At 38.0% G+C, this 26,323-nt stretch overlaps 1 protein-coding gene and 1 pseudogene across 1 annotated transcript; one reads left to right on the top strand and one right to left on the bottom strand.

Annotated features, from left to right (window-relative positions):
• Positions 1 to 1,539: 1,539 nt before the first annotated feature.
• On the bottom strand, positions 1,540 to 2,493 carry LOC119523188 (inorganic pyrophosphatase). The gene has a single exon (XM_037821988.1). It carries the CDS (start codon positions 2,491 to 2,493, stop codon positions 1,624 to 1,626), a length of 870 nt encoding a protein of 289 aa, XP_037677916.1. The 3' UTR covers positions 1,540 to 1,623.
• A 15,939-nt stretch (positions 2,494 to 18,432) lies between these two features.
• Positions 18,433 to 18,652, top strand: LOC119523840 (annotated as a pseudogene).
• The last annotated feature ends 7,671 nt before the right edge of the window (positions 18,653 to 26,323 follow it).

Below are 26,323 nucleotides of genomic sequence, written 5' to 3'. Positions count from 1 at the left end.
TTGCTGCATACCATAAGTTTTCATATGCTGTGTTTTCATTTTCTTTTGCCTCAAGATATTTACTAATTTCTCTTGCAATTTCTTTCTTTAGCTACTGGTTGTTTAAGACCATGTTGTTTAGCATCCATATATATGTGAATTTTCCAACCTTCTGCCCATTATTGATTTCCAACTTTATTCCATTATGATCTGTGAAAGCGTTTTATATAATATCAATATTTTTTAATTGGTGAGACTTGTTTTGTGACCCAACATGTGGTCTATCCTAGAGAATGATCCATGAGCACTTGAGAAAAATGTGTACCCTGCTGTTGTGGGGTGTAGTGTTCTATAAATGTCTGTCAAGTCTAGATCATTTATCATACAATTCATATCTCTATTTCCTTATTGATCCTCTCTCTAGATGTTCTATCCATTGATGAGAGTGGTGTATTGAAGTCTCCAATTATTATTGTAGAGGTGTCTACTTCTCCTTTCAGTGTTGTCAGTGTTTGCCTCACGTATTTTGGGGCACTCTGGCTCAGTGCATAAATATTTATGAATATTATGTCTTCTTGATGAATTGTTCCTTTTATTAATATATAGTGTCCTTCTTTGTCTCTTTTAATTATTTTACATTTGAAGTCTAATTTGTCTGATATTAATATAGCTACCCCTGCTCTTTTCTGGTTGCTGTTTGTGTGAAATATATTTTTCCGATCTTTCACTTTTAACTTATTTTTGTCCTTGTGTCTAAAGAGAGTTTCTTGTAGACAGCATATAGATGGGTCCAGTTTTTTAATCCATTCTGCCAGTCTATGTCTTTTTATTGGGGAGTTTAATCCATTAACATTTAGTGTCATTACTGTAAGGGCAGTACTTTCTTCTATCATTTGTCTTTTGGATTTTATATGTCATATCTTATTTTTTCTCTCTCTCTCCTTTTACCCTTCCTGATAGTTTTCACTTCTACATTCTTTTCCAAACCCGTCTCTCCTATCTTTTCCTTTCAGCCTGTAGTGCTCCCTTTAGCATTTCTTACAGAACAGGTCTCTTATTCAGAAACTCTCTCAGTGTCTGTTTGTCTAGAAATATTTTAATCTCTGCCTCAGTTTTGAAGAGCAGTTTTACTGGATATAGAATTGTTGGTTGGCAGTTCTTCTCTTTCAGTATCTTAAATATATCATACCACTGTCTTCTTGCCTCCATGGTTCTGTGGAGAAATCCACACATAGTCTTATCTAGCTTTCCTTGTATGTGATGGATCACTTTTCTCTTGTTGCTTTCAGAATTCTCCCTTTGTCTTTTTTTTTTTTTTTTTTTGAGTTTCAACAAAATAATTTTATTTCTAACATACAGAACACATATACATCCAGTATGTGCTTACTGGAACATTTATTCACAAATGACTTCCAAATTACAACATTTGCTTTGATATTTAAGCCTATAATAAAGTTATCTTGGTTGAGATATGAAAAATGCTTTTAGACAGCATTCTGAATATATGATATTGGTTACAACTGAATTTGCTTTAGTAAGATTAGTTCTAAAAATTTAAAGCTTTGAAAAGCTACTACTTTTGCAACTGATACTTCCAGATGAAAAGAATGCAGCAGTATCAGCTTGTATTCCAGAGAAATTTCATTAGTTTTTCTGGTGATGGAACCATTTATCCACATCTGTTGGGAGTGTACAGGCAGATTCACAAGGTGGTGGTAAAGCATCCACAATGGCTTTGGCAGATTCGGGCTCACACTTGAAGGGGCTGTCAGACACTGTTGTATTCATGCAACTGATTCCTTTTCTATTGGTTTTCTTACTCACTAATGCTCTCCAATGGTCATGAGTGCTTTTAATTACATCAGTTGCAAAGTCCTTATCTTTAAATTCTACTTTGAAAGCAAACTCATTCTCTGGTTTTCCATCAGGAAACTTGTACCTTCTAAACCAGTCCACAGTGGCTTCTAGGTAGCCAGGTTTCAACCATTTGACATCATTAATATCATTATAATTGGCTGCATCAGGATCATCCACATCAATGGCAATGAATTTCCAGTCAGTTTCCCCTTTGTCAATCATAGCCAAGATGCCCAAAACTTTTACCCCAATTATTTCACATTTTGCACATACCTGGCTCCCAATTTCACACACATCAATTGGGTCATTGTCACCACAACAGCCAGTGTGTTCATCATTGTGTCCTGGGTCTTCCCAAGTCTGAGGGATGGCGCCATAGTTCCAGATATATCCCTTATAAGGGAACAAATTTGCAACATAACGGAGTTTTCCTTTTTTCACATCTTGTTTAGTTGGGTTTAAAGGGTCCTTCATAGCAATCTCCATTTTTGCATTAGACCAGTGTGGTACTTCAACCACCATGTGGAACACACTCTTATCTGCATAAATTGGAATATCATGAAATGGAGATATATGTTGTCCTTTTTCATTTTTGAGGAAGACTCGATACTCGAGGGTAAAGGGCATGGTGCACTCCTCAGTACTAAAGCCACTCATGGTGCCGGGGGATGAGCTGCCACTGCCACAGACTCACCAGCCTGCATGTGGCACTGATGGACAAGGGAAGACCTCTCTCTCTTTGTCTTTTTCATTGGACAATCTGATCAGTGTCTTGGAGTAGGTCTATTCAGATCTATTCTGCTTGGGGTACACTGTGCTTCTTGAATTTGTAATTTTATGCCTTTCATAAGTGTTGGGAAATTTCCAGTGATTATTTCTTCTACTATTCTTTCTGCCCCCTTTCCCTAGTCTTCTGCTTCTGGGACACCCATAACATGTATATTCATGTGCTTCATGTTGTCTGAGTTCCATAAGACCCTGCTCATATTTTTCCATTCTTTTCCCTATTATTTCTGTTGTGTATGTGCTTTCACATGTCCTGTCTTCTTGTCCACTGATCCTTTCTTATGTGTCTTCAAATCTACTGTTGTATGTCTCCATTGTATATTTCATCACTTCTATTGTGCCTTTCATTCCCATAAGTTCTGTCATTTGTTTTCTCAATTTATGAATTCTTCTTTATGGTCATCCAGTGTCTTCTTTGTATCCTTCATCTCTTTTGCTACATTTTCTGTCAGTACATTGATTTGATTTAGAAGATTTGTTTGAATGTCTTTAATTAGTTTTTTCCACTCCTGTATCTCAGTTGAAGTGTTATTTTGTTCCTTTGGCTGGTCCATTTTTTTGTGTGTTTCCTAGTATGGCTTGTTACTTTTAGCTGCCTACACATCTGATTTTCTTGATTAGTTTATTCTGGAGCTCATTTTTACTCTTTTACCTAGGGTTTTCTTGTTAGTTGGCTTTGTTCTCTATCTGTTCTTTGGCATTCAGTTCAATTGATTATAGACCTCCAACATAGCTTCTGTTTAGTTGATCAAAAATTTTCAGCTCTTATTTTTCTGGTTCTTGCCCTGCCTCTATGAAACCTTTTATGTGAGAGGGTCTCCCCAGATATGATCAACCCCCAATCAGATTTTCCCAGTCTAGACAGGCCCAGGTCTCAGGAAGAGACTGAAATCCATATCAAGTTTCCCTGAGAATAAGACTCTAGAAGTTGTCAGACCCTCCTGTGAAGCCTCTAGACTCTGTGCTTTTCCTGCCCTGTCTAGCAGGTTGCTCTTGTCAGCCTGCAGCTTCCTACTGGTGTAAAGAGGTGTGGTGCCTTTAATTTTCAGCAGACCCTGTCCCTGCCAGGGGTGTGGCTGACTCGAGCTGTTTCTGTTTTCAAGACCCTGGGGTCTGAGTTCTCCAAAGGATGGCAGCCACTTGAGCTGGGCTCCACCCTCCTTGTCTTGGGGAAGTTATGCCATTTAGGGAATTATCTCCCCCACTAGACTCATGCTTTTCCCTCAGACCTATCTTATCTCCACCCTTGCTTGGGTCCAGCTGCCAATTGAAAATATCTGAGGCTTTCTGTAATGAACTACTTAGAATAGTTTTTTTTTAAAAAAGAAAAAAAATGCAATATGGAAAAAAGGGAAAAAAAGAAATCCCTTTTCAAAGCCTTTCCCCAGCCCCCAAGTTTTGTCAGTGCCAGTATAGACTATTTAAAGATATGCCCTTTAGGGATTATTTCCTTCACCTGGCTAGTTATTCTCAACTTTAATTCCTTGGGCAGTACTGAAGCCTGGGAGTTCTGACAGCTTTAATAAGCTATTGAAAAGTTACATAAATAAATAAATAAATACATAAATATTTGGAGACAAAGAAAAGAAAAGAAAAGAAGAGAAGAGAAAAACCCATTTCAGAGCTGGACCCCCAGCTCCCTGGGTTTGCAAACAAGAGCTGGAGTTGGTACCTATTTCTATGTGCCCATTTTTCTTGGAGCCCAGCCCTTTTCCACTATTCTGAACACCTCCAACGCCCAAAGTCCCTGGTTTTTTCTGTTGTTGCTGTTATTAGCCCCACCTCCTCTCTGCCATGGCAAAACTTCCAAGTTCCTTTCATGCCTGCTCTTAATTTATCTGTGCTCAGAGCTGCTATTCAGCAGTTTGAATTTGTTAATTAATTCTGCAATTGGAGCCTGGTTGAGCCCCCTTCCTTGCTCTTTTCTTTTTCCCTCAGGGAACCAGCTCCAAGACAGTCTGTTGTGTCTGTGGGAGAGGAGCACCAGTCCCCTGGCTGGGGAAAGTCACAGTTCTTCACTGCAATTTCAGCCATTCCACTTGTTCCAGAGTGGTGTACAATGCATGTCCAGTCACAGAAGTCTCTGATACAGTTGTTCCATACAGTTCCTGGCTATTAGACTGCCCTAGAAGAGTAAATTCCATACCTCACCACTCTGCCATCTTGCCCTGCCCTCCTTAGCTGTCTAATTTTGACAAGTGATACAACCATGCAATCCAAACCCCTATGATGATATAGAATATTTGCAACTCCCAAGAAAATTCCTTCATTTCCCAGTCAATACCCAGTACACCCCACAGAGACAAACACTGTCAATTTTGTTTCACCTTAGTTAGTTTCATTGTTCTCAAAGTTCATATAAATGGAATCATACACTATATGCTTTTGTGTACAACTCCTTTCACTCAACATAATATCTGTGATCTTCATACAGATTGTTGTTTATATCCATAGATAGCTCCTTTTTATTGCAAAGTAGCATTCCATTGTATGGAATTTATTTATTGACTCACATATTGAAGGACATATGGATTTTTTCCACTTTTGGACTATTATGAATAAAGTTGCTGTGAATGGTCATGTGCGGATCTTTGTGTGGACATATATTTTACTTTCTCTTCTGTAAATACTGAGGAGTAAAACTGCTGGGTAGTATAGTAAGTATATATAACTTTACAAGAAATTGCCAAATTGATTTCCAAAGTGCTTGCACCATTTTATATTCCCCTGGCAATATACAAGACTGCCTGATGCTCCAGGATCCTGTTTCCCAGAAAATCCAGGCTGCAACAATAATTTCTGCTTCTGGGGTTTTACAGAGATGTTCTTTTGAACTAATATATGATCAAGTGAATAAATGTTACATAAATCTTCATAAAAAATAAAATTGTGTATTTCCTGTTTCTTATGTATCAATTAAATCTATCTTGTTAATTTGGTTATTAAAACTGACCAAATATTTATTATTTATCTATCTAATAAGCCATCTTCTGAGAGAGATATGTCTAAGTCTCTCACTACAATTTTTTTTAATTATCCCTGTATGGTAGAAGGTCTCTTAAGTGACATCTACTTACACAATTTATTAGATTAACTGATCTTCTCATTCCTATGTAAAACACATGGACTCAGCAAAACAATAATTTATCTAATGAAAATTATTTATTTAAATCATTCAAGGTCTCTGGAAAATTTCCTAAAGACATGCAGAATGTGAAAAAAATTCATTCAAGATTTTAAGACAGGTATTGTTATTAGAGACAATAAGATAAAAGAGCCATTACACCAAGAAGATGTAACAATTAGAAACATATATGCACCTAATGACAGTGCCCCAAAATACAAGAAACAAAAACAGATAGAATTGATGGGAGAAAAAAGACAATTCAACAATAATAGATGGAGAATTAATACCCCACTTCCAACAATGGATAGAACAACTAGACAGAAGATCAACAAGGAAATAGAAGACTTCAACAACACTATAATCAAATAAAACTGATAGACATCTATAGAACACTCCACCCAACAACAGCAGAATACATAGTCTTCTGAAGGGTACAAGGAACACTTTTCAGAATAGAAAATATGTTAGGTCATTTCTAAAGTCTCAATAAATTTAAATGGGTTGAAATGATATAAAGTATGTTCTCTGGCTAAAGTGGGATTTTAAATTAAAATTCAGTAACAGATGCTCAGATGTGGCCTCTCTAAGCCAACTCTGCAAATAAACTCACTACCCCCCTCCCTATGTGGGACATGACTCCCAGAATTATAAGTCTACCTGGAAACATGGGACATGACTCCCAGGGATAAGCCTGGCCCTGGCATTGTGTGATTAAGAATTCCTTCTTGACCAAAAGGGGGAAGAGAAATTAAACAAAATAAAATTTCAGTGACTGAGAGTTTTCAAACAGAGTTGAAAGGTCATTCTGGAGGTAATTCTTATGCATTATATAGATATTTCTTTTTAGTGTCTAGTGTATTAGAATAGATAGAAGGAAATACCTGAATTTGTTGAAATGTAATTCAGTAGACTTGATTCTTGATGATAATTGCATAACTAAATAGCTTTTATCATGCAGCTGTGTGATTGTAAAACCTTATGACTAACACTCCCTTTATCCAGTGTATGGGCAAATGAGTAATAAAATAATAACTATATAGCTACATATATATAAAATAGGGGGAATAAGGGGTATAGGTGGTTTAGGTTTCCTTTTTATTTTTATTTTTTCCTTATTTTGGAGTAATGAAAATATTCTAAAATTGATTGTGGCAATGAAGGCACAACTATATGATGATACTGTGAGCCATTGATTGTATACTTTGGATGGATTACAAGTTGTGTGAATATATCAATAAAATTGCCTTAAAAATTCAGTAACAGAAATTTGGAAAATTTGCAAATATATGAAGTTTAAGAATACTCTTATATAATCAGTAGGTCAAAGAAGGTATATTAGAAAATACTTTGATATGAATGAAAACAAATCACAGCATATCAAAATTTATAGCATGCAGCTAAAACAGCATTTAGAGGGAAATTTACAGCTGTCAAGATCTACAATAAAAAAGAAGAAAGATCTCAAATCAATAACCAAATCTTAAGACATTCTAAAAAGGACAAACCAAACTTAAATCAAGCAGAAGGCAAGAAAAAAATTAAAAATAAAGCAGAAATAAAGGAAATAGAATAGAAACAATAGAAAAAAGAATGGAACCAACATACTCTAGCTCTTAAGAAGGAAGAGACTGAAAATACTGAGACTCAAGAGAGCAAGTATTGCCAACTTTTAACTCTTAACCTGCCCGTGCGTATGCCAGCTAGGAAACCAGTATTCCCTTTGTCAAGATTAGAACATGAACTGTACAGTTTCCAAGAGAGAATCAATAACTGTCAAAAGGAAGGGAGGTGGGTGGCAGGCACTTCATTCACTGCCCTTTCATCTCGATGTAACAGCAAATTTCCTACATGACACAGCTTTCCCATTCCTCCAAAATCTTGTCTGAGAATACATGGAACATATGAGTTGGCTCTTTTAAAAGATCAACAAAATTGACATACATTTGGCTAGACTGACCAAGAAAAAAAGAGAGAGGACTAAAATCACTAAAATGTGGAATAAATAAGGGATATTTTCACCAAACTACAGAATAAAGGATTATAAGGGAATAGTATGAACAATTGTCTGCCAGCAAATAAGATAACCTAGATGAAGTGGGAAGATTCCAAAAAGACACAAACAGATGAAACTGACTCAAGAAGAAATATAAAATAAGAATTGACCTATAACAAGTAAACAGATTGAATGAATAATCAAAAAAAAAAAACTTCTCACAAAATCCAGGAACAGATGATTTCACAGGTAAATTTTAGCAAATATTCAAAAAAAAATACTAAGCTTCCAAACTCATTCTATAAGGCCAGTATTACCCTGATACCAAAAACCAAAGACATCACAAAAAAGAAAGCTATAGACCAGTATTCCTTAAGAATATAGATGCAAAAATCTTCAACAATATACTTGCAAACCAAATCAAGCATATACACTATGACCAATGATTTATCCCAGGAATATAAGCTTGGTTTAACATCTGAAAATCAATTGATGTAATACACCATAGCAACAAACTAAAAGATAAATACTACAAGATCATCTCAATAGATGCAGAAAAAAAACTTGACAAAATCCAGAATCCTTTCATAATAAAAATGCTCAACAAATTAGGAATGGAAGGTGTGCTGGATTGAAACTGTTATGTACCCAGGAAAGCCATGCTCTTTTAATCCAGTCTTGTGGGTGCAGACTTATTGTGGGTGGGATCTTTTGATTGGGTTGTTTCCATGGAGATGTGACCCACCCAATTGTGGGTGGGACCTTTTGATTAGATTACTTCCATGGAGATGTGACCCCACCCATTCAAGGTGGGTCTTAATGAGCTTACTAGCATCCTATATGAGAGGATAAAAGGCAGAGACATTTTGAAGAGAGCTCAGAGATGCTTAGAGAGAAAATGCCTAGAGACATTTTGGAGACAGCCATTTTGAAACCAGAACCCAGGAGAAGAAGGACTAGCAGACATCACTGTGTGCTTTCCCATGTGACAGAGGAACCCTGGATGCCATTGGCCTTTCTTTAGAGAAGCTTTAGCAAACTGGAACACATTTTTGTACTAGAGAAGTGGGGTGCTGCTGAGATTTGCAAATACCAAAAATGTTGGAATGGCTTTATAAATGGGTAAGGGGACGATTCTGGAAGAATTGTGAGGAGCTTGAAAGAAAGGGCCTAGATTGCTTTGAAAAGACTGTTGGTAGAAATATGGACACTAACGGTACTTCTGATGAGGCTTTAGACAGAAGTGATGAATGTGTTGTTGCAAACTGGAAGAAAGGCGATCCTTGTTTAAAAGTGGCAGAGAATTTGGCAAAATTGAGTTGTGGTGTTGGATGGAAGGCAGAATTTGAAAGCAATGAACTGGGCTACTTAGCTGAAGAGATTTGCAAACTAAATGTGGAAAATGCAGCCTGGCTTCTCCTTTCAGCTTGTAGTAAAATGTGAGGAAAGAGATAAGCTGAGAACTGAACTCTTGGGTACAAAGAAACCAGAAAATGATGGTTTGGAAGATTCTGGGCTTCCAGAAAGTGAGACCCCGGAGATTGTGCCCCACATAAGGATTTAACAAAAACTGGAACCAGCCAGTCATTTCAGTACAAGCCAGGATTGGAGATAGAGTTATCCAGGAAGGATTTGTGGAAAGTACTATTGTCTGACATTTTGACCTCACTATGCTGCATGCCAAGCCAACAAATTTTTTTGCAAGATCATTATAAACAGAACCACTACCAGTCTGGACTAAAAAGGACAGAAAAGGGACTGATTGAAGGAAAAATTTCTTCAAGGCAGAACCACAGAAGCTGAGGTCTGAAGTCAAGAAACCTCAGGCCAGGAGAGCAGACCCACCCATGCATGTGGAAAGGGTGATTTTGCCCCTGAATTCAAAGAGGATGGAGAACATCCCCTAGGGATTTGGGAGAGCTTGGCCACCACTCCACTCTTCTGCAGGGGTTGAGTGTGTGCCCCAGAGATGGCAGAGAGTCTGGGTACCATCCAGATGTTTGAGGAGGGTGGAACTGAGAACAAAGTGGTCTCTCCAATACCTGGATATGTTGGAGCAATCAACCCAGTGTTTGGAAAGAGCAAGGCTGATGCATAAGCCTTTGGAAAGGGTGGGACTGCTGCTCTCTCAGGCCCCAAGGATAAAACTTTATTTTATAAATGACTCTCAGATTTTGAAACAATGGAGTTTGCCCTGTGGGTTTTAGGAACTGTTTGGGTCCTGTGGCTCCTGTTTCCCTTTCAATTTCTCCCTATGGCAATTGGAACATTTATCCTATGACTGTCCCTCCATTGTATATTGGAAGCAGATAACTTGTTCTAAGTTTCACAGATCCACAGCCAGAGGGGAATTTTGTCTCAGGACAAAGCACTCCTGTAACTGATTTTGATAAGACTTTGTACTTACCCATTGTTACTTAAATGATTTAAGTTTTTGTGATACTGTGATGGAATGAGTGTATTTTGCATTTGGAAAGAAAATGTCTTTCTGGGGTCCAGAGGGTCAACTGTGTTGGTTTGAAACTGCTATGTAACCCAGGAAAACCATGCTCTTTTAATCCAATCTTGTGGGGGCAGCTTATTGTGGGTGGATCTTTTGGTTAGGTCATTTCCATGGAGATGTTTTGATTAGATTATTTCCATGGATATGTGACTCTGCCCTTTCAAGGTGGGACATAATTAGTTTACTGGAGTCCCTAAGAGAGCTCACAGAAAGAGAGCTCAGAGCCAACACAGACACAGATGTTTGGAGATGCTGAGCTAAAAGATGAAGCACAGATTTTGCCCCAGAAAAGCTAAGTGAGAACCCATAGATGCCTAAGAAGAAAGCCACTGAAATCAGAAGCTGAAAGCAACACAACCCAGAAGCAAAGGTCCAGCAGATGCCAGCTACATGCCTTCCCAGCTAACAGAGGTGTTCTGGATGCCATCAGTCTTTCCTCAGAGAAGGTGTCTACTTCTTGATGCCTTAATTTGGACATTTTTATGGCCTTAGAACCATAAATTTGTGAACTAATAAACCAACCCCCCCCCCTTTGTAAAAGCCAATCAATTTCTGGTATATTGCATTTCTGGCAGCTTTAGCAAACTGAAACATAAGGGAACTTCACCTGATTAAAAAAAAAAGTGTATATGAAAAACTAACAGCTAACACAATATGTAATGGTGAAAGACTCAAAGCTTTCCCATTAAGATCAGAAAAAAGGATGTCGACTCTTACCATTAGAAGAATAAGGGAGAGGTGTGGTTATGTATGGGAAGAGAAGTGTAAAACAGCTGAATCTTTCCAATGTAGGACATCATGGCTGATGTATAAAACTGAAAAATCAAGAAATAAAAATATAAACAGGTTATAAATATGGGGGGGGGGGAGAAATACGGAGGTGATGCCAGAAGAAACTGTTAAAAGACTTGAAAGTGAGTTTCTTTTTTATTAATCCTTTTTTCTTTTTCTAAAACAATTACTCTAAGAAGCCAAATACAGAGAGCTTAAAAGACTTGCAATTTGGGCAGGTCAAGACAAGAGCAGAACTAAGAGAGCTCTGAGACAAAAGGCAATAATCCAGTGGCTGAGAAAATCCACTAAACACCACAACTTCCCAAGAAAAGGGGGGTGTCCGCTCACAGTCATCATCCTGGTGGACAGGAAACACTCCTGCCCATTGCCAGCCCCATAGCCCAGAGCTGCCCCAGACAACTCACTGTGACGGAAGTGCTTCAAATAACATGCACACACCACAAAACTGGGCGTGGACATTAGCCTTCCCTGCAACCTCAGTTGACTGTCCCAGAGTTGGGAAGGTGGAGCAGTGTGAATTAACAAAGCCCCATTCAGCCATCATTTCAGCAGACTGGGAGCCTCCCTACACAGCCCAGGAGCCCAGAACTGCCCTGGGGGGATGGTACTTACATGTGACATAGCACAGGCATCCCTCAACAGAGGACAAGGGGGTGCACGGCCTGGAAGAGGGACCCACTCGCAAGTCTCAGGAGCCATATGCCAATACCAAGGACTTCTGGTTCAGTGGCAGAGACAAACTCTGGCAGGACTGAACTGAAGGATTAGACTATTGCAGCAGCTTTAAAACTCCAGGATCACCAGGGAGATTTGATTGTTAGAGCCACCCCCCTCCCTGACTGCCCAGAAACACGCCCCATATACAGGGTGGGCAACACCAACTACACACGCAAGCTTGGTACACCAATTGGACCCCACAAGACTCACTCCCCAACTCACCACAAAGGGAAAGTAGGGGAGAACTGGCTTGTGGAGTATAGGTGGCTCCTGCTGGTTAGTTAGAGAAAGTGTACTCCACGAAGCTGTAGATCTGATAAATTAGAGATAAGGACTTCAATTGGTCTACAAATCCTAAAAGAACCCTAACAAGTTAAGCAAATGCCACGAGGCCAAAAACAACAGAAAATTATAAAGCATATGAAAAAACCAGACGATATGGATAACCCAAGCCCAAGCACCCAAATCAAAAGATCAGAAGAGACACAGTACCTAGAGCAGCTACTCAAAGAACTAAAGATGAACAATGAGACCATAGTACGGGATACAAAGGATATCAAGAAGACCCTAGAAGACCATAAACAAGACATTGCAAGACTAAATAAAAAAATAGATGATCTTCTGGAAATTAAAGAAACTGTTCACCAAATTAAAAAGATTCTGGACACTCATAGTACAAGACTAGAGGAAGTTGAACAATGAATCAGTGACCTGGAAGATGACAGAATGGAAAATGAAAGCATAAAAGAAAGAATGGGGAACAAATTGAAAAAATCGAAATGGACCTCAGAGATATGATAGATAATATAAAACATCCGAATACAAGACTCATTGGTGTTCCAGAAGGGGAAGAAAAGGGTAAAGGTCTAGGAAGAGTATTCAAAGAAATTGTTGGGGAAAACTTCCCAAATCTTCTAAACAACATAAATACACAAATCATAAATGCTCAGCGAACTCCAAATAGAATAAATCCAAATAAACCCAATCTGAGACATATTCTGATCACACTGTCAAACACAGAAGGGAAGGAGCAAGTTCTGAAAGCAGCAAGAGAAAAGCAATTCACCACATACAAAGGAAACAGCATAAGACTAAGTAGTGACTACTCAGCAGCCACCATGGAGGCAAGAAGGCAGTGGCACGATATATTTAAAATTCTGAGTGAGAAAAATTTCCAACCAAGGATACTTTATCCAGCAAAACTCTCCTTCAAATTTGAGGGAGAGCTTAAATTTTTCACAGACAAACAAATGCTGAGAGAATTTGCTAACAAGAGACCTGCCCTACTGGAGATACGAAAGGGAGCCCTACAAACAGAGAAACAAAGAAAGGACAGAGAGACTTGGAGAAAGGTTCAGTACTAAAGAGATTCGGTATGGGTACGATAAAGGATATTAATAGAGAGAGGGGAAAAATATATATGACAAACATAAACCAAAGGAAGACGGATGATTCAAGAAATGCCTTCACGGTTATAACGTTGAATGTAAATGGATTAAACTCCCCAATTAAAAGATATAGATTTGCAGAATGGATCAAAAAAAACGAACCATCAATATGTTGCATACAAGACACTCATCTTAGACACAGGGACACAAAGAAATTGAAAGTGAAAGGATGGAAAAAAATATTTCATGCAAGCTACAGCCAAAAGAAAGCAGGTGTAGCAATATTAATCTCAGATAAAATAGACTTTAAATGCAGGGATGTTTTGAGAGACAAAGAAGGTCACTACATACTAATAAAAGGGGCAATTCAACAAGAAGAAATACCAATCGTAAATGTTTATGCACCCAATCAAGGTGCCATAAGATACATGAGAGAAACACTGGCAAAACTAAAGGAAGCAATTGATGTTTCCACAATAATTGTGGGAGACTTCAACACATCACGCTCTCCTTTAGTTAGATCAACCAGACAGAAGATCAATAAGGAAATTCAAAACCTAAACAATCTGATAAATGAATTTGATTTAACACACATATACAGAACATTACATCCCAAATCACCAGGATACACATACTTTTCCAGTGCTCACAGAACTTTCTCCAGAATAGATCATATGCTGGGACATAAAACAAGCCTCAATAAATTTAAAAAGATTGAAATTATTCAAAGCACATTCTCTGACCACAATGGAATACAATTAGAAGTCAATAACCATCAGAGACTTAGAAAATTCACAAATACCTGGAGATTAAACAACACACTCCTAAACAATCAGTGGGTTAAAGAAGAAATAGCAAGAGAAATTGCTAAATATATAGAGAAGAATGAAAATGAGAACACAACATACCAAAACCTATGGGATGCAGCAAAAGCAGTACTGAGGGGGAAATTTATAGCACTAAACGCATATATTAAAAAGGAAGAAAGAGCCAAAATCAAAGAACTAATGGATCAACTGAAGAAGCTAGAAAATGAACAGCAAACCAATCTTAAACCAAGTAGTAGAAAAGAAATAACAAGGATTAAAGCAGAAATAAATGACATAGAGAACAAAAAAACAATAGAGACGACAAATGTCACCAAAAGTTGGTTCTTTAAGAAGATCAACAAGATTGACAAGCCCCTAGCTAGACTGACAAAATCAAAAAGAGAGAAGACCCGTATAAACAAAATAATGAATGAAAAAGGTGACATAACTGCAGATCCCGAAGAAATTAAAAAAATTATAAGAGGATACTATGAACAACTGTATGGCAACAAACTGGATAATGTAGAGGAAACGGACAATTTCCTGGAAACATATGAACAACCTAGACTGACCAGAGAAGAAATAGAAGACCTCAATCAACCCATTACAAGCAAAGAGATCCAATCAGTCATCAAAAATCTTCCCACAAATAAATGCCCAGGGCCAGATGGCTTCACAGGGGAATTCTACCAAACTTTCCAGAAAGAACTGACACCAATCTTACTCAAACTCTTTCAAAACATTGAAGAAAATGGAACACTACCTAACTCATTTTATGAAGCTAACATCAATCTAATACCAAAACCAGGCAAAGATGCTACAAAAAAGGAAAACTACCGGCCAATCTCCCTAATGAATATAGATGCAAAAATCCTCAACAAAATACTTGCAAATCGAATCCAAAGACACATTAAAAAAATCATACACCATGACCAAGTGGGGTTCATTCCAGGCATGCAAGGATGGTTCAACATAAGAAAATCAATCAATGTATTACAACACATTAAAAATTCAAAAGGGAAAAATCAAATGATCATCTCAATAGATGCTGAAAAAGCATTTGAAAAAATCCAACATCCCTTTTTGATAAAAACAATTCAAAAGGTAGGAATTGAAGGAAACTTCTTCAATATGATAAAGAGCATATATGAAAAACCCACAGCCAGCATAGTACTCAATGGTGAGAGACTGAAAGCCTTCCCTCTAAGATCAGGAACAAGACAAGGATGCCCGCTGTCACCGCTGTTATTCAACATTGTGCTGGAAGTGCTAGCCAGGGCAATCCGGCAAGACAAAGAAATAAAAGGCATCCAAATTGGAAAAGAAGAAGTAAAACTGTCATTGTTTGCAGATGATATGATCTTATATCTGGAAAACCCTGAGAAATCGACGATACAGCTACTAGAGCTAATAAACAAATTTAGCAAAGTAGCGGGATACAAGATTAATGCACATAAGTCAGTAATATTTCTATATGCTAGAAATGAACAAACTGAAGAGACACTCAAGAAAAAGATACCATTTTCAATAGCAACTAAAAAAATCAAGTACCTAGGAATAAACATAACCAAAGATGTAAAAGACCTATACAAAGAAAACTACATAACTCTACTACAAGGAATAGAAGGGGACCTTAAAAGATGGAAAAATATTCCATGTTCATGGATAGGAAGGCTAAATGTCATTAAGATGTCAATTCTACCCAAACTCATCTACAGATTCAATGCAATCCCAATCAAAATTCCAACAACCTACTTTGCAGACTTGGAAAAGCTAGTTATCAAATTTATTTGGAAAGGGAAGATGCCTCGAATTGCTAAAGACACTCTAAAAAAGAAAAACGAAGTGGGAAGACTTACACTCCCTGACTTTGAAGCTTATTATAAAGCCACAGTTGCCAAAACAGCATGGTACTGGCACAAAGATAGACATATAGATCAATGGAATCGAATTGAGAATTCAGAGGTAGACCCTCAGATCTATGGCTGACTGATCTTTCAGAAGGCCCCCAAAGTCACTGAACTGAGTCATAATGGTCTTTTCAACAAATGGGGCTGGGAGAGTTAGATATCCATATCCAAAAGAATGAAAGAGGACCCCTACCTCACACCCCACACAAAAATTAACTCAAAATGGACCAAAGATCTCAATATAAAAGAACGTACCATAAAACTCCTAGAAGATAATGTAGGAAAACATCATAAAGACCTTGTATTAGGTGGCCACTTCCTAGACTTTACACCCAAAGCACAAGCAACAAAAGAAAAAATAGATAAATGGGAACTCCTCAAGCTTAGAAGTTTCTGCAGCTGAAAGGAATTTCTCAAAAAGGTAAAGAGGCAGCCAACTCAATGGGAAAAAAATTTTGGAAACCATGTATCTGACAAAAGACTGATATCTTGCATATATAAAGAAATCCTACAACTCAATGACAATAGTACAGACAGCCCAATTATAAAATGGGCAAAAGATATGAAAAGACAGTTCTCTGAAGAGGAAATACAAATGGCCAAGAAACACATGAAAAAATGTTCAGCTCCACTAGCTATTAGAGAGATGCAAATTAAGACCACAATGAGATACCATCTCACACCGATTAGAATGGCTGCCATTAAACAAACAGGAAACTACAAATGCTGGAGGGGATGTGGAGAAATTGCAACTCTTATTCATTGTTGGTGGGACTGTATAATGGTTCAGCCACTCTGGAAGTCAGTCTGGTAGTTCCTTAGAAAACTAGATATAGAGTTCCCATTCGATCCAGCAATTGCACTTCTCGATATATACCCGGAAGATCGGAAAGCAGTGACACGAACAGATATCTGCACGCCAATGTTCATAGCAGCATTATTCACAATTGCCAAGAGATGGAAACAACCCAAATGTCCTTCAACAGCTGAGTGGATAAATAAAATGTGGTATATACACACGATGGAATACTACGCGGCAGTAAGAAGGAACGATCTCGTGAAACATATGACAACATGGATGAACCTTGAAGACATAATGCTGAGCGAAATAAGCCAGGCACAAAAAGAGAAATATTATATGCTACCACTAATGTGAACTTTGAAAAATGTAAAACAAATGGTTTATAATGTAGAATGTAGGGGAACTAGCAATAGAGAGCAATTAAGGAAGGGGAACAATAATCCAAGAAGAACAGATAAGCTATTTAACGTTCTGGGGATGCCCAGGAATGACTATGGTCTGTTAATTTCTGATGGATATAATAGGAACAAGTTCACAGAAATGTTGCTATATTAGGTTACTTTCTTGGGGTAAAGTAGGAACATGTTGGAAGTAAAGCAGTTATCTTAGGTTAGTTGTCTTTTTCTTGCTCCCTTGTTATGGCCTCTTTGAAATGTTCTTTTATTGTATGTTTTTTTTTTTTAATTTTTTTTTTATACAGTTGATTTAAAAAAAAAAAAAACAAGGAAAAAAATATGTAGAGCCCCCTTGAGGAGCCTGTGGAGAATGCAGGGGTATTGGCCTACCCCACCTCGATGGTTGCTAACATGACCACAGACATAGAGGACTGGTGGTTTGATGGGTTGAGCCCTCTACCATAAGTTTTACCCTTGGGAAGACGGTTGCTGCAAAGGAGAGGCTAGGCCTCCCTATGGTTGTGCCTAAGAGCCTCCTCCCGAATGCCTCTTTGTTGCTCAGATGTGGCCCTCTCTCTCTGGCTAAGCCAACTTGAAAGGTGAAATCACTGCCCTCCCCACTACGTGGGATCAGACACCCAGGGGAGTGAATCTCCCTGGCAACGTGGAATATGACTCCCGGGGAGGAATGTAGACCCGGCATCGTGGGACGGAGAACATCTTCTTGACCAAAAGGGGGATGTGAAAGGAAATGAAATAAGCTTCAGTGGAAGAGAGATTCCAAAAGGAGCCGAGAGGTCACTCTGGTGGGCACTCTTACGCACACTTTAGACAACCCTTTTTAGGTTCTAAAGAACTGGGGTAGCTGGTGGTGGATACCTGAAACTATCAAACTACAACCCAGAACCCATGAATCTCGAAGACAATTGTATAAAAATGTAGCTTATGAGGGGTGACAATGGGATTGGGAAAGCCATAAGGACCACACTCCCCTTTGTCTGCTTTATGGATGGATGAGTTGAAAAATAGGGGAAAGAAACAAACAAACAAACAGACAAAGGTACCCAGTGTTCTTTTTTACTTCAATTGCTCTTTTTCACTTTAATTATTATTCTTGTTATTTTTGTGTGTGTGCTAATGAAAGTGTCAGGGATTGATTTAGGTGATGAATGTACAACTATGTAATGGTACTGTGAACAATCTAATGTACGATTTGTTTTGTATGACTGCATGGTATGTGAATATATCTCAATAAAATGAAGATAAAAAAAAAAGCTATGGTGGGAATGCAAGAAGGGCAGGAGGAATGAGCATGCCTCTTCCACCCTGGGCCCAGAAAGGTGATGTGGCTGGGGCTCGCCCAGCCTCACTATGTCTGCAATTTTCAATTTTCAGGATTTGTTGACTGTAATCTCGCTGCTTATATGTACCTGTGCTTATATCTGATCCTTGGTGCCCAGCCTCATGGACAGAAATAAAAACTGGACAGTTGGGCATATTTTGGAAGCATGCCAGAACTGGTGAATGAAAGGGTCCTTAGGTTGTGGTGTGCTGTATAGTGATGGCCTTCAGTATCCTGTTCGTGCAATAGCTTGGAACAATGCCAGAATTTAATTGCCATCAGATTTCTAAATGGAAAAGGACTTATTTGCAGAAAATAATGGAAAGAGTGGTTAACGTTTTTATCTCTGAATGTTGACTGTGATAAATTTCCTGCTGCTGTTCTCTATTTTTATGTTATTGGACCAATGTTCTGTATAAGTAATTATGATGTAACCAAACAATCAACCTCAGTACTGTCACTACAATATTACATTCTGCAAATGTCTTCTGTTGTGTCAGATGCAAATTTTTAGTGATGTATCTCTAAGGCACATAGTAGAAAACAAAATTGGTAAATTACTCAAGTTCCTTACACTGTGATTTGGAAACAATAAATCTGTATAAAATGAAAAAAAAAAAAAACACACACACACACACAAAATAAAATAAAATGGTTCCTTACAGGATAATATAGATAAAGTGACCACTCCTAGTTTATTACATCTATTATGATTAGGTCAAAATCTTTGTAACAATGACATACTCATTTTTAAAACCATCATACAAATTCTATAGAAATGACATTTTACATTTAATACATGCATCAATCATTATATAAACAATTTGAAAAAAATATTGGTTTATCTGATAACCCTTTCAGGTGATCACATTTTTTCAAAGTGCATGCCTTTTAAAAATGTTCTGTTTAATATACTTTTGTATACCTGGTGTTATACTTTACCAAAAAAGTTGTTGTCTCTGTGTTTTTTTTTTTTTAACCATTTTATTTTGAAATAATTTCAAACTTACAGGACAGTTGCAAAAATAATAAAACCCCATACAGAGAATGCTAATCTATCCTCAGCCCACCAGATACAGAGATCCACTAATTTTAAGAGTTTGCCACCCTGGCCGCCATCCTCCTTGAACACATAATACTTCCATGTACATTTCCTATGAACAAGGATATTCACTTATGTAATCACCTTAAGTTCAGTAATCAAGTTCAAGAAATTTGATATAAAATTTGATATAAAATTTATATAAAGTCTACATTCTATATTTCCGTTTTCTTATGTTCTAATAATGTCCTTGTGAACCTTTTTTCCTTCATTCTTAGATCCCCTCTAGTATCATGTATTACACTTAATTGTCATCTCTTCAGTTTCTCTATCTTTCTTTAATTGTGGAAATATATATACAACATAAATCTTCCCATCCCTACCCCTCCCAAGCATACTATTCTGTGGGTTTAATCACATTCAGTGTTCCAATATTCTTACCACCACCCAATACTAGAACTTTCCCAAATGGAAACCCTGCAATCATTTTGCATTAACTCTCTATTACCCCTGACCCTCCACCCCGTGTAAGCTGTACTCTATTTCCTGTCTCTATGAGTGCATATTGTCTGATATTTTCTTTGTGGTTACCATAGGGCTTAAATTTAACATCCTAAATCTATAGCAATCTCATTTGCTTTGATGCCAGTTTGACTTCAGTAGTTAAATAGCATTAACCATGTTCCTATACCCCTCCATTCCCCACCTTTATGTAGTTATTATCACAAATTACATTTTTACATTATGAGTCCCAAAGCTAATGATTTATCACTACATTTTGATTTTTAGATTCCTTAGGAAGTAGAAAGTGGAGTTGCAAAGCAAAAATGCAATAGTACTGGTATTTATATTTACCTATCTTCTTTACTGGAGATCTTTATTTCTTCATGTGCCTTCAGTCAATTGTCTATTGTCCTTTTCTTTCAACCTACAGACTCCCTTTATTTATTTTTTTATCTTCATTTTATTGAGATATATTCATATACCACGCAGTCATACAAAACAAATCGTACTCTCAATTGATCCCCAAATATTTGATTTTGTTTACATTAGTTCTTTTTATGCAATTTTATTGGGATGTATTCACATACCCAATCATCACCATAAGTGTACAATAAATGGGTAATGGTATCATAATACAGTTGTGAATTCATCACCACTATCATTTTGTGAACATTTTCATTACTCCATAAAACACATAAGAATAAAAATAAAAAGAACAACAACAAAAAAAAATAAAGACATGCATGAAAAAAATAATAGCTTGGGATTAGGGGGAAAAATACTCCTATATAAACTATGGACAATAGCTAACAGTACTACATAAAAGTCTTTCATCAATTGTAACAAATTACAAAAAAAGTGCTATCATGAATTGTAACATTTTTATCACTGATACAAGTGCTGGTGGTGAGGAGGTGTATGGGAATCCTGTATTCTATGCATGATTGCTCTGTAAACACACAACTTCTCTAATAAAAAAAATCTTAATAAAAATTGGTGTTGAATGATTCCTCATATGTGCATGACATAGCAGGGCCACTGTACTCAAAACTTTAAACCAGCCCCTGAGCTCTGAGTCAGTCACAATAACACTAGAGTAAGAATCTGGTGACCTGGGCTAGAGCCAGACTTAGAATTGTCTATAAGAATTTTGTCCATTGCTATCCTAGACTCAGTGCTGCCCTTAGAACTACTGGACACGAGGGCCCCACATGCTTAGAGGATCTTGTATTAAAGAACACATGGGTGCTTCTGTCACTTGGGATCTGGTTCTCATTGTTGGTGCAATGCAACTGGTAACCCTAAACATCTGCCCTTTGACTAACACTGTTCAGGATCCAGGAAAATGCTTCTCTACGCCTGCTGTTCTTTAAACAAGAGGTAACTATGTCCAAATGCCATAAAGATTTGTGGATTGTACTACTGCCGACATAAGAGACAGACATTATTTCAGACCACAGGGAAGATTCAAGCAGTGGAAGCGCTTAGGGGAAAGAAAAAACTAACGTGTTAGAATCTTCTTCTCAGACAGTATAAATGCAATAGATTTTTGCTTAATAACTATCATTTCCCAGTAGTTCCCAGTGTTCATTTACTTGCTTCTCTTCATTTTCCAGTTTGTGCTTCCAGAGGTAATAAAAAATTAATTTGGTGTTTGCAACAGTTGCATATGGAAGATGAAGAACATTTAGCAATAGTAAACAATTCATATTACTCCTAATTGTATTATATAGAGAGACATAGATGGAGAAGTAACATGTGTAAAGCATTGTCACAGATCAGATTTCCCAGGAAGCAGATTCTGAGACAAATATTAGAGTGCAGGAGCTTTATTAGGGAGTATTCCTCAGATCAACACTTGTGGAAGTTAAGGGAAGGAAACAGGAATGAGCATAGGGAGAAATCAAACTTCGGTGCATTGTCAATAGATGTCTTAGCACACCTTGTAGGGAATTCTGAAGATAGGATGGACATTCAGAGCTGTCCTGAGTTGGATGTGAGCCACCCTAAGAATGGGGTGTGTTCTTGAGCAAGGCAACTGTCTTCAGCTGAGGCAATCCCTGAAGTAGGATAACAGCCAAAAGGCTCTCTGATGGCAACATTCCTAGCAACTGAAGTAAAAAGTTCTTTATTGATAAAGGGAGTTCTGGGCAGGGAATCTCTGTGTCAACTACAGTCCACCCCTTTTGCTGCCCAGATCCACTTCTTCATTTAAGTTCTGGCAGACCTCTCTTCATGGGGAAACTTACGAGATGAAGATTAGTAGGACAAACTGTAGCCCCCAACATCATAGCTGGTTTCAAAGCTGCAAATGATTATCTCCCCCCTCTGCTATCAATTCTAAATTCCCTTAGGGACTTGGTGATTCACCTGATGGTATGATCCATACTCTCATGCTTGATCACTGTGTTTTTCTCATACTAAAGTTTCTATGCTTGCTGACACCCATATACTAAGCTCATTGGTCTGTGAATAATACCTGGGTTGTTTCCTCCTCAGTCAGCTTGTCAAAAGATCATACAGTAAGCTGAGAGAGAGGTGCTTGTGCAACAGTGGTGGATATCATGGATATGATTGTGTAGTTGCTAGTGCCCTCCAGTCTTGTCTGTGCTTGATCCTGTATGTAAAACTTCCACCTTGCTGCTGGGCCTTCCCAACCTTGTAACTTGGTGGGTCTGATAGAACTCAGTTCATGATGGGCAGTCCTGGCTGCATGGTCATGCATTCCATCTCTACCAGGACACAGTAACATGTCAGGAGCCATTTTTTTTTTTTTTTTAGAGTTACATATTTATTTTAATAGGTACAGAGGAAAATATCTAGCCCATCAAATTGGTGTGTTTGTGAATATCATTGCTCAGGACCAGGCTAAATTTTAAAAGTAAGTTTAATATTTATCAAAGAAAAATAGTGTATAAATGATGATACAAGTGGCCCATGACAAGGAAATAAAGATGATGCTGGGAAAGCGCCCTTCACTATGCTGATTCTCCAACTGGAAGTGAGACATATAATTGCTCAGTTGATCAAATATCCCTTCCCGCTAAGAAGTGCAATCTCTTTCCTGTATGAATATTTCCTGGGAAGGCAAATTAAAACAGCAGTGGCTTAGGCAGGTCAGATTTTGCATTTTAGAGAGATGGCTTGAAATAGGGTTGCTAGGTAAAATTCAGGACACCTCATTAAATTTGGATTTCAGATTATTGTATGAGACATACTAAAAAATTATTCATTAATGATCTAAAATTCAAATTTAACTGGACGTCCTGTATTTTTATTTGATAAATCTGGCAAGCCTACTCTGAAAACTTTGAGTTATTCTCAGCTCCTCCTACTATCCCCACACCCCAGTCTTGGCAAATCAACCTTGTAATATCTTTCAAACCTTTTCCTCCTCCCCAGTGTAGGCTGGCATCGTGTCTATAACAATAATCTCCTGACTGGTTTTCCTGTCTGCAAACTTATTGCCTCTGACTCCTTCTGCTGTCAGAGTCACCTTCCAAAAATGCAGATCTGACCTGCTTAAGTCCCTGTGCTCTCTCCCCTTCTCCTGCTGGATAAAGTCCAAACTCCTTAGCATGTCCAAATCCAGCCCCCACTCCTTTCCAGCCTAACATCACCCCCTCCTTCCCCCACTACTATCCAGAAGAAGGTTCTGGCAAACAAGCCGTTTGTTCTGTGCAGGCTGCATGCTCATTCTTCTGTCTGTGACAACTCCATTTGACTTAGTGTATTGAATTGGGGGTGATTGGGATTATGCCATGGATAGTTTTAGAAAAATCAAAAATCAAACAAAAGTAATGGATTCTTTAATTGCTACTGGGGCAAACAGCTGCCTAAAAAAATGGCTGATGCATTCTGCAAAAGGGAAAGACAGGATGTAGGTCTGGGGTAGGACTAGCACCCTCTCTTTGACCCCTGGACTATAGAACATTCCGGGCAGCATTTTCCAAGGAAGAGATTTACTTTTGCTTTCTGAATCAGAAACTCAGGAAGGTTTTCTTAAAACCTAAAAATATTATCTTAAATTTCATATCTCTTGGGTCTCCCTTGGAAATCCAAAACACTTCAGTTTTTTTAACTTTTTCTTTTCCTACTGTTTTGTTTAATTCTATTATTATTATTATATTGAATTATAGCATACTTTGCAGAGAGTGCATAAAGTACACTGATTGTAAATCCAGCTTGATGAATTCTTTTTTTTTTAATCTTCATTTTATTGAGATATATTCACATACCACGCAGTCATACAAAACAAACCGTACTTTCAATTGTTTACAGTACCATTACATAGTTGTACATTCATCACCTAAATCAATCCCTGACACCTTCATTAGCACACACACAAAAATAACAAGAATAATAATTAGAGTGAAAAAGAGCAATTGAAGTAAAAAAGAACACTGGGTACCTTTGTCTGTTTGTTTCCTTCCCCTATTTTTCTACTCATCCATCCATAAACTAGACAAAGTGGAGTGTGGTCCTTATGGCTTTCCCAATCCCATTGTCACCCCTCATAAGCTACATTTTTATACAACTGTCTTCGAGATTCATGGGTTCTGGGTTGTAGTTTGATAGTTTCAGGTATCCACCACCAGCTACCCCAATTCTTTGGAACCTAAAAAGGGTTGTCTAAAGTGTGCGTAAGAGTGCCCACTAGAGTGACCTCTCGGCTCCTTTTGGAATCTCTCTTCCACTGAAGCTTATTTCATTTCCTTTCACATCCCCCTTTTGGTCAAGAAGATGTTCTCATCCCACGATGCCGGGTCTACATTCCTCCCCGGGAGTCATATTCCACGTTGCCAAGGAGATTCACTCCCCTGGGTGTCTGATCCCACGTAGGGGGGAGGGCAGTGATTTCACCTTTCAAGTTGGCTTAGCCAGAGAGAGAGGGCCACATCTGAGCAACAAAGAGGCATTCGGGAGGAGGCTCTTAGGCACAACCATAGGGAGGCCTAGCCTCTCCTTTGCAGCAACCGTCTTCCCAAGGGTAAAACTTATGGTAGAGGGCTCAACCCATCAAACCACCAGTCCTCTATGTCTGTGATCATGTTAGCAACCATCGAGGTGGGGTAGGCCAATACCCCTGCATTCTCCACAGGCTCCTCAAGGGAGCACTATATCTTTTTTTTTTTTTTAACTTTCCCTTCTTTTTTAAATCAACTGTATGAAAAAAAAGTTAAAAAGAAAACCAACATACAATAAAAGAACATTTCAAAGAGACCATAACAAGGGAGTAAGAAAAAGACAACTAACCTAAGATAAATGCTTAGCTTCCAACATGTTCCTACTTTACGCCAAGAAAGTTACATAATATAGCAACATTTCTGTGAACTTGTTCCTACTATATCCATCAGAAATTAACAGACCATAGTCATTCCTGGGCATCCCCAGAACGTTAAATAGCTTATCTGTTCTTCTTGGATTATTGTTCCCCCTTCCTTAATTGCTCTGTATTGCTAGTTCCCCTACATTCTACATTATAAACCATTTGTTTTACATTTTTCAAAGTTCACATTAGTGGTAGCATATAATATTTCTCTTTTTGTGCCTGGCTTATTTCGCTCAGCATTATGTCTTCAAGGTTCATCCATGTTGTCATATGTTTCACGAGATCGTTCCTTCTTACTGCCGCGTAGTATTCCATTGTGTGTATATACCACATTTTATTTATCCACTCATCTGTTGAAGGACATTTGGGTTGTTTCCATCTCTTGGCAATTGTGAATAATGCTGCTATGAACACTGGCGTGCAGATATCTGTTCGTGTCACAGCTTTCTGACCTTCTGGGTATATACCGAGAAGTGCAATCGCTGGATCGAATGGTAACTCTATATCTAGTTTTCTAAGGAACTGCCAGACTGACTTCCAGAGTGGCTGAACCATTATACAGTCCCACCAACAGTGAATAAGAGTTGCAATTTCTCCACATCCCCTCCAGCATTTGTAGTTTCCTGTTTGTTTAATGGCAGCCATTCTAACCGGTGTTAGATGGTATCTCATTGTGGTCTTAATTTGCATCTCTCTAATAGCTAGTGAAGCTGAACATTTTTTCATGTGTTTCTTGGCCATTTGTATTTCCTCTTCAGAGAACTGTCTTTTCATATCTTTTGCCCATTTTATAATTGGGCTGTCTGTACTATTGTCATTGAGTTGTAGGATTTCTTTACATATGCAAGATATCAGTCTTTTGTCAGATACATGGTTTCCAAAAATTTTTCCCATTGAGTTGGCTGCCTCTTTACCTTTTTGAGAAATTCCTTTGAGGTGCAGAAAATTCTAAGCTTGAGGAGTTCCCATTTATCTATTTTCTCTTTTGTTGCTTGTGCTTTGGGTGTAAAGTCTAGGAAGTGGCCGCCTAATACAAGGTCTT

Source organism: Choloepus didactylus, chromosome X (assembly GCF_015220235.1).
Source record: "Choloepus didactylus isolate mChoDid1 chromosome X, mChoDid1.pri, whole genome shotgun sequence".
NCBI lineage: Eukaryota > Metazoa > Chordata > Mammalia > Pilosa > Megalonychidae > Choloepus > Choloepus didactylus.
The sequence above is the reverse complement of the archived record's forward strand: the minus strand, read 5'-3'. Positions and strand labels throughout refer to the sequence as shown.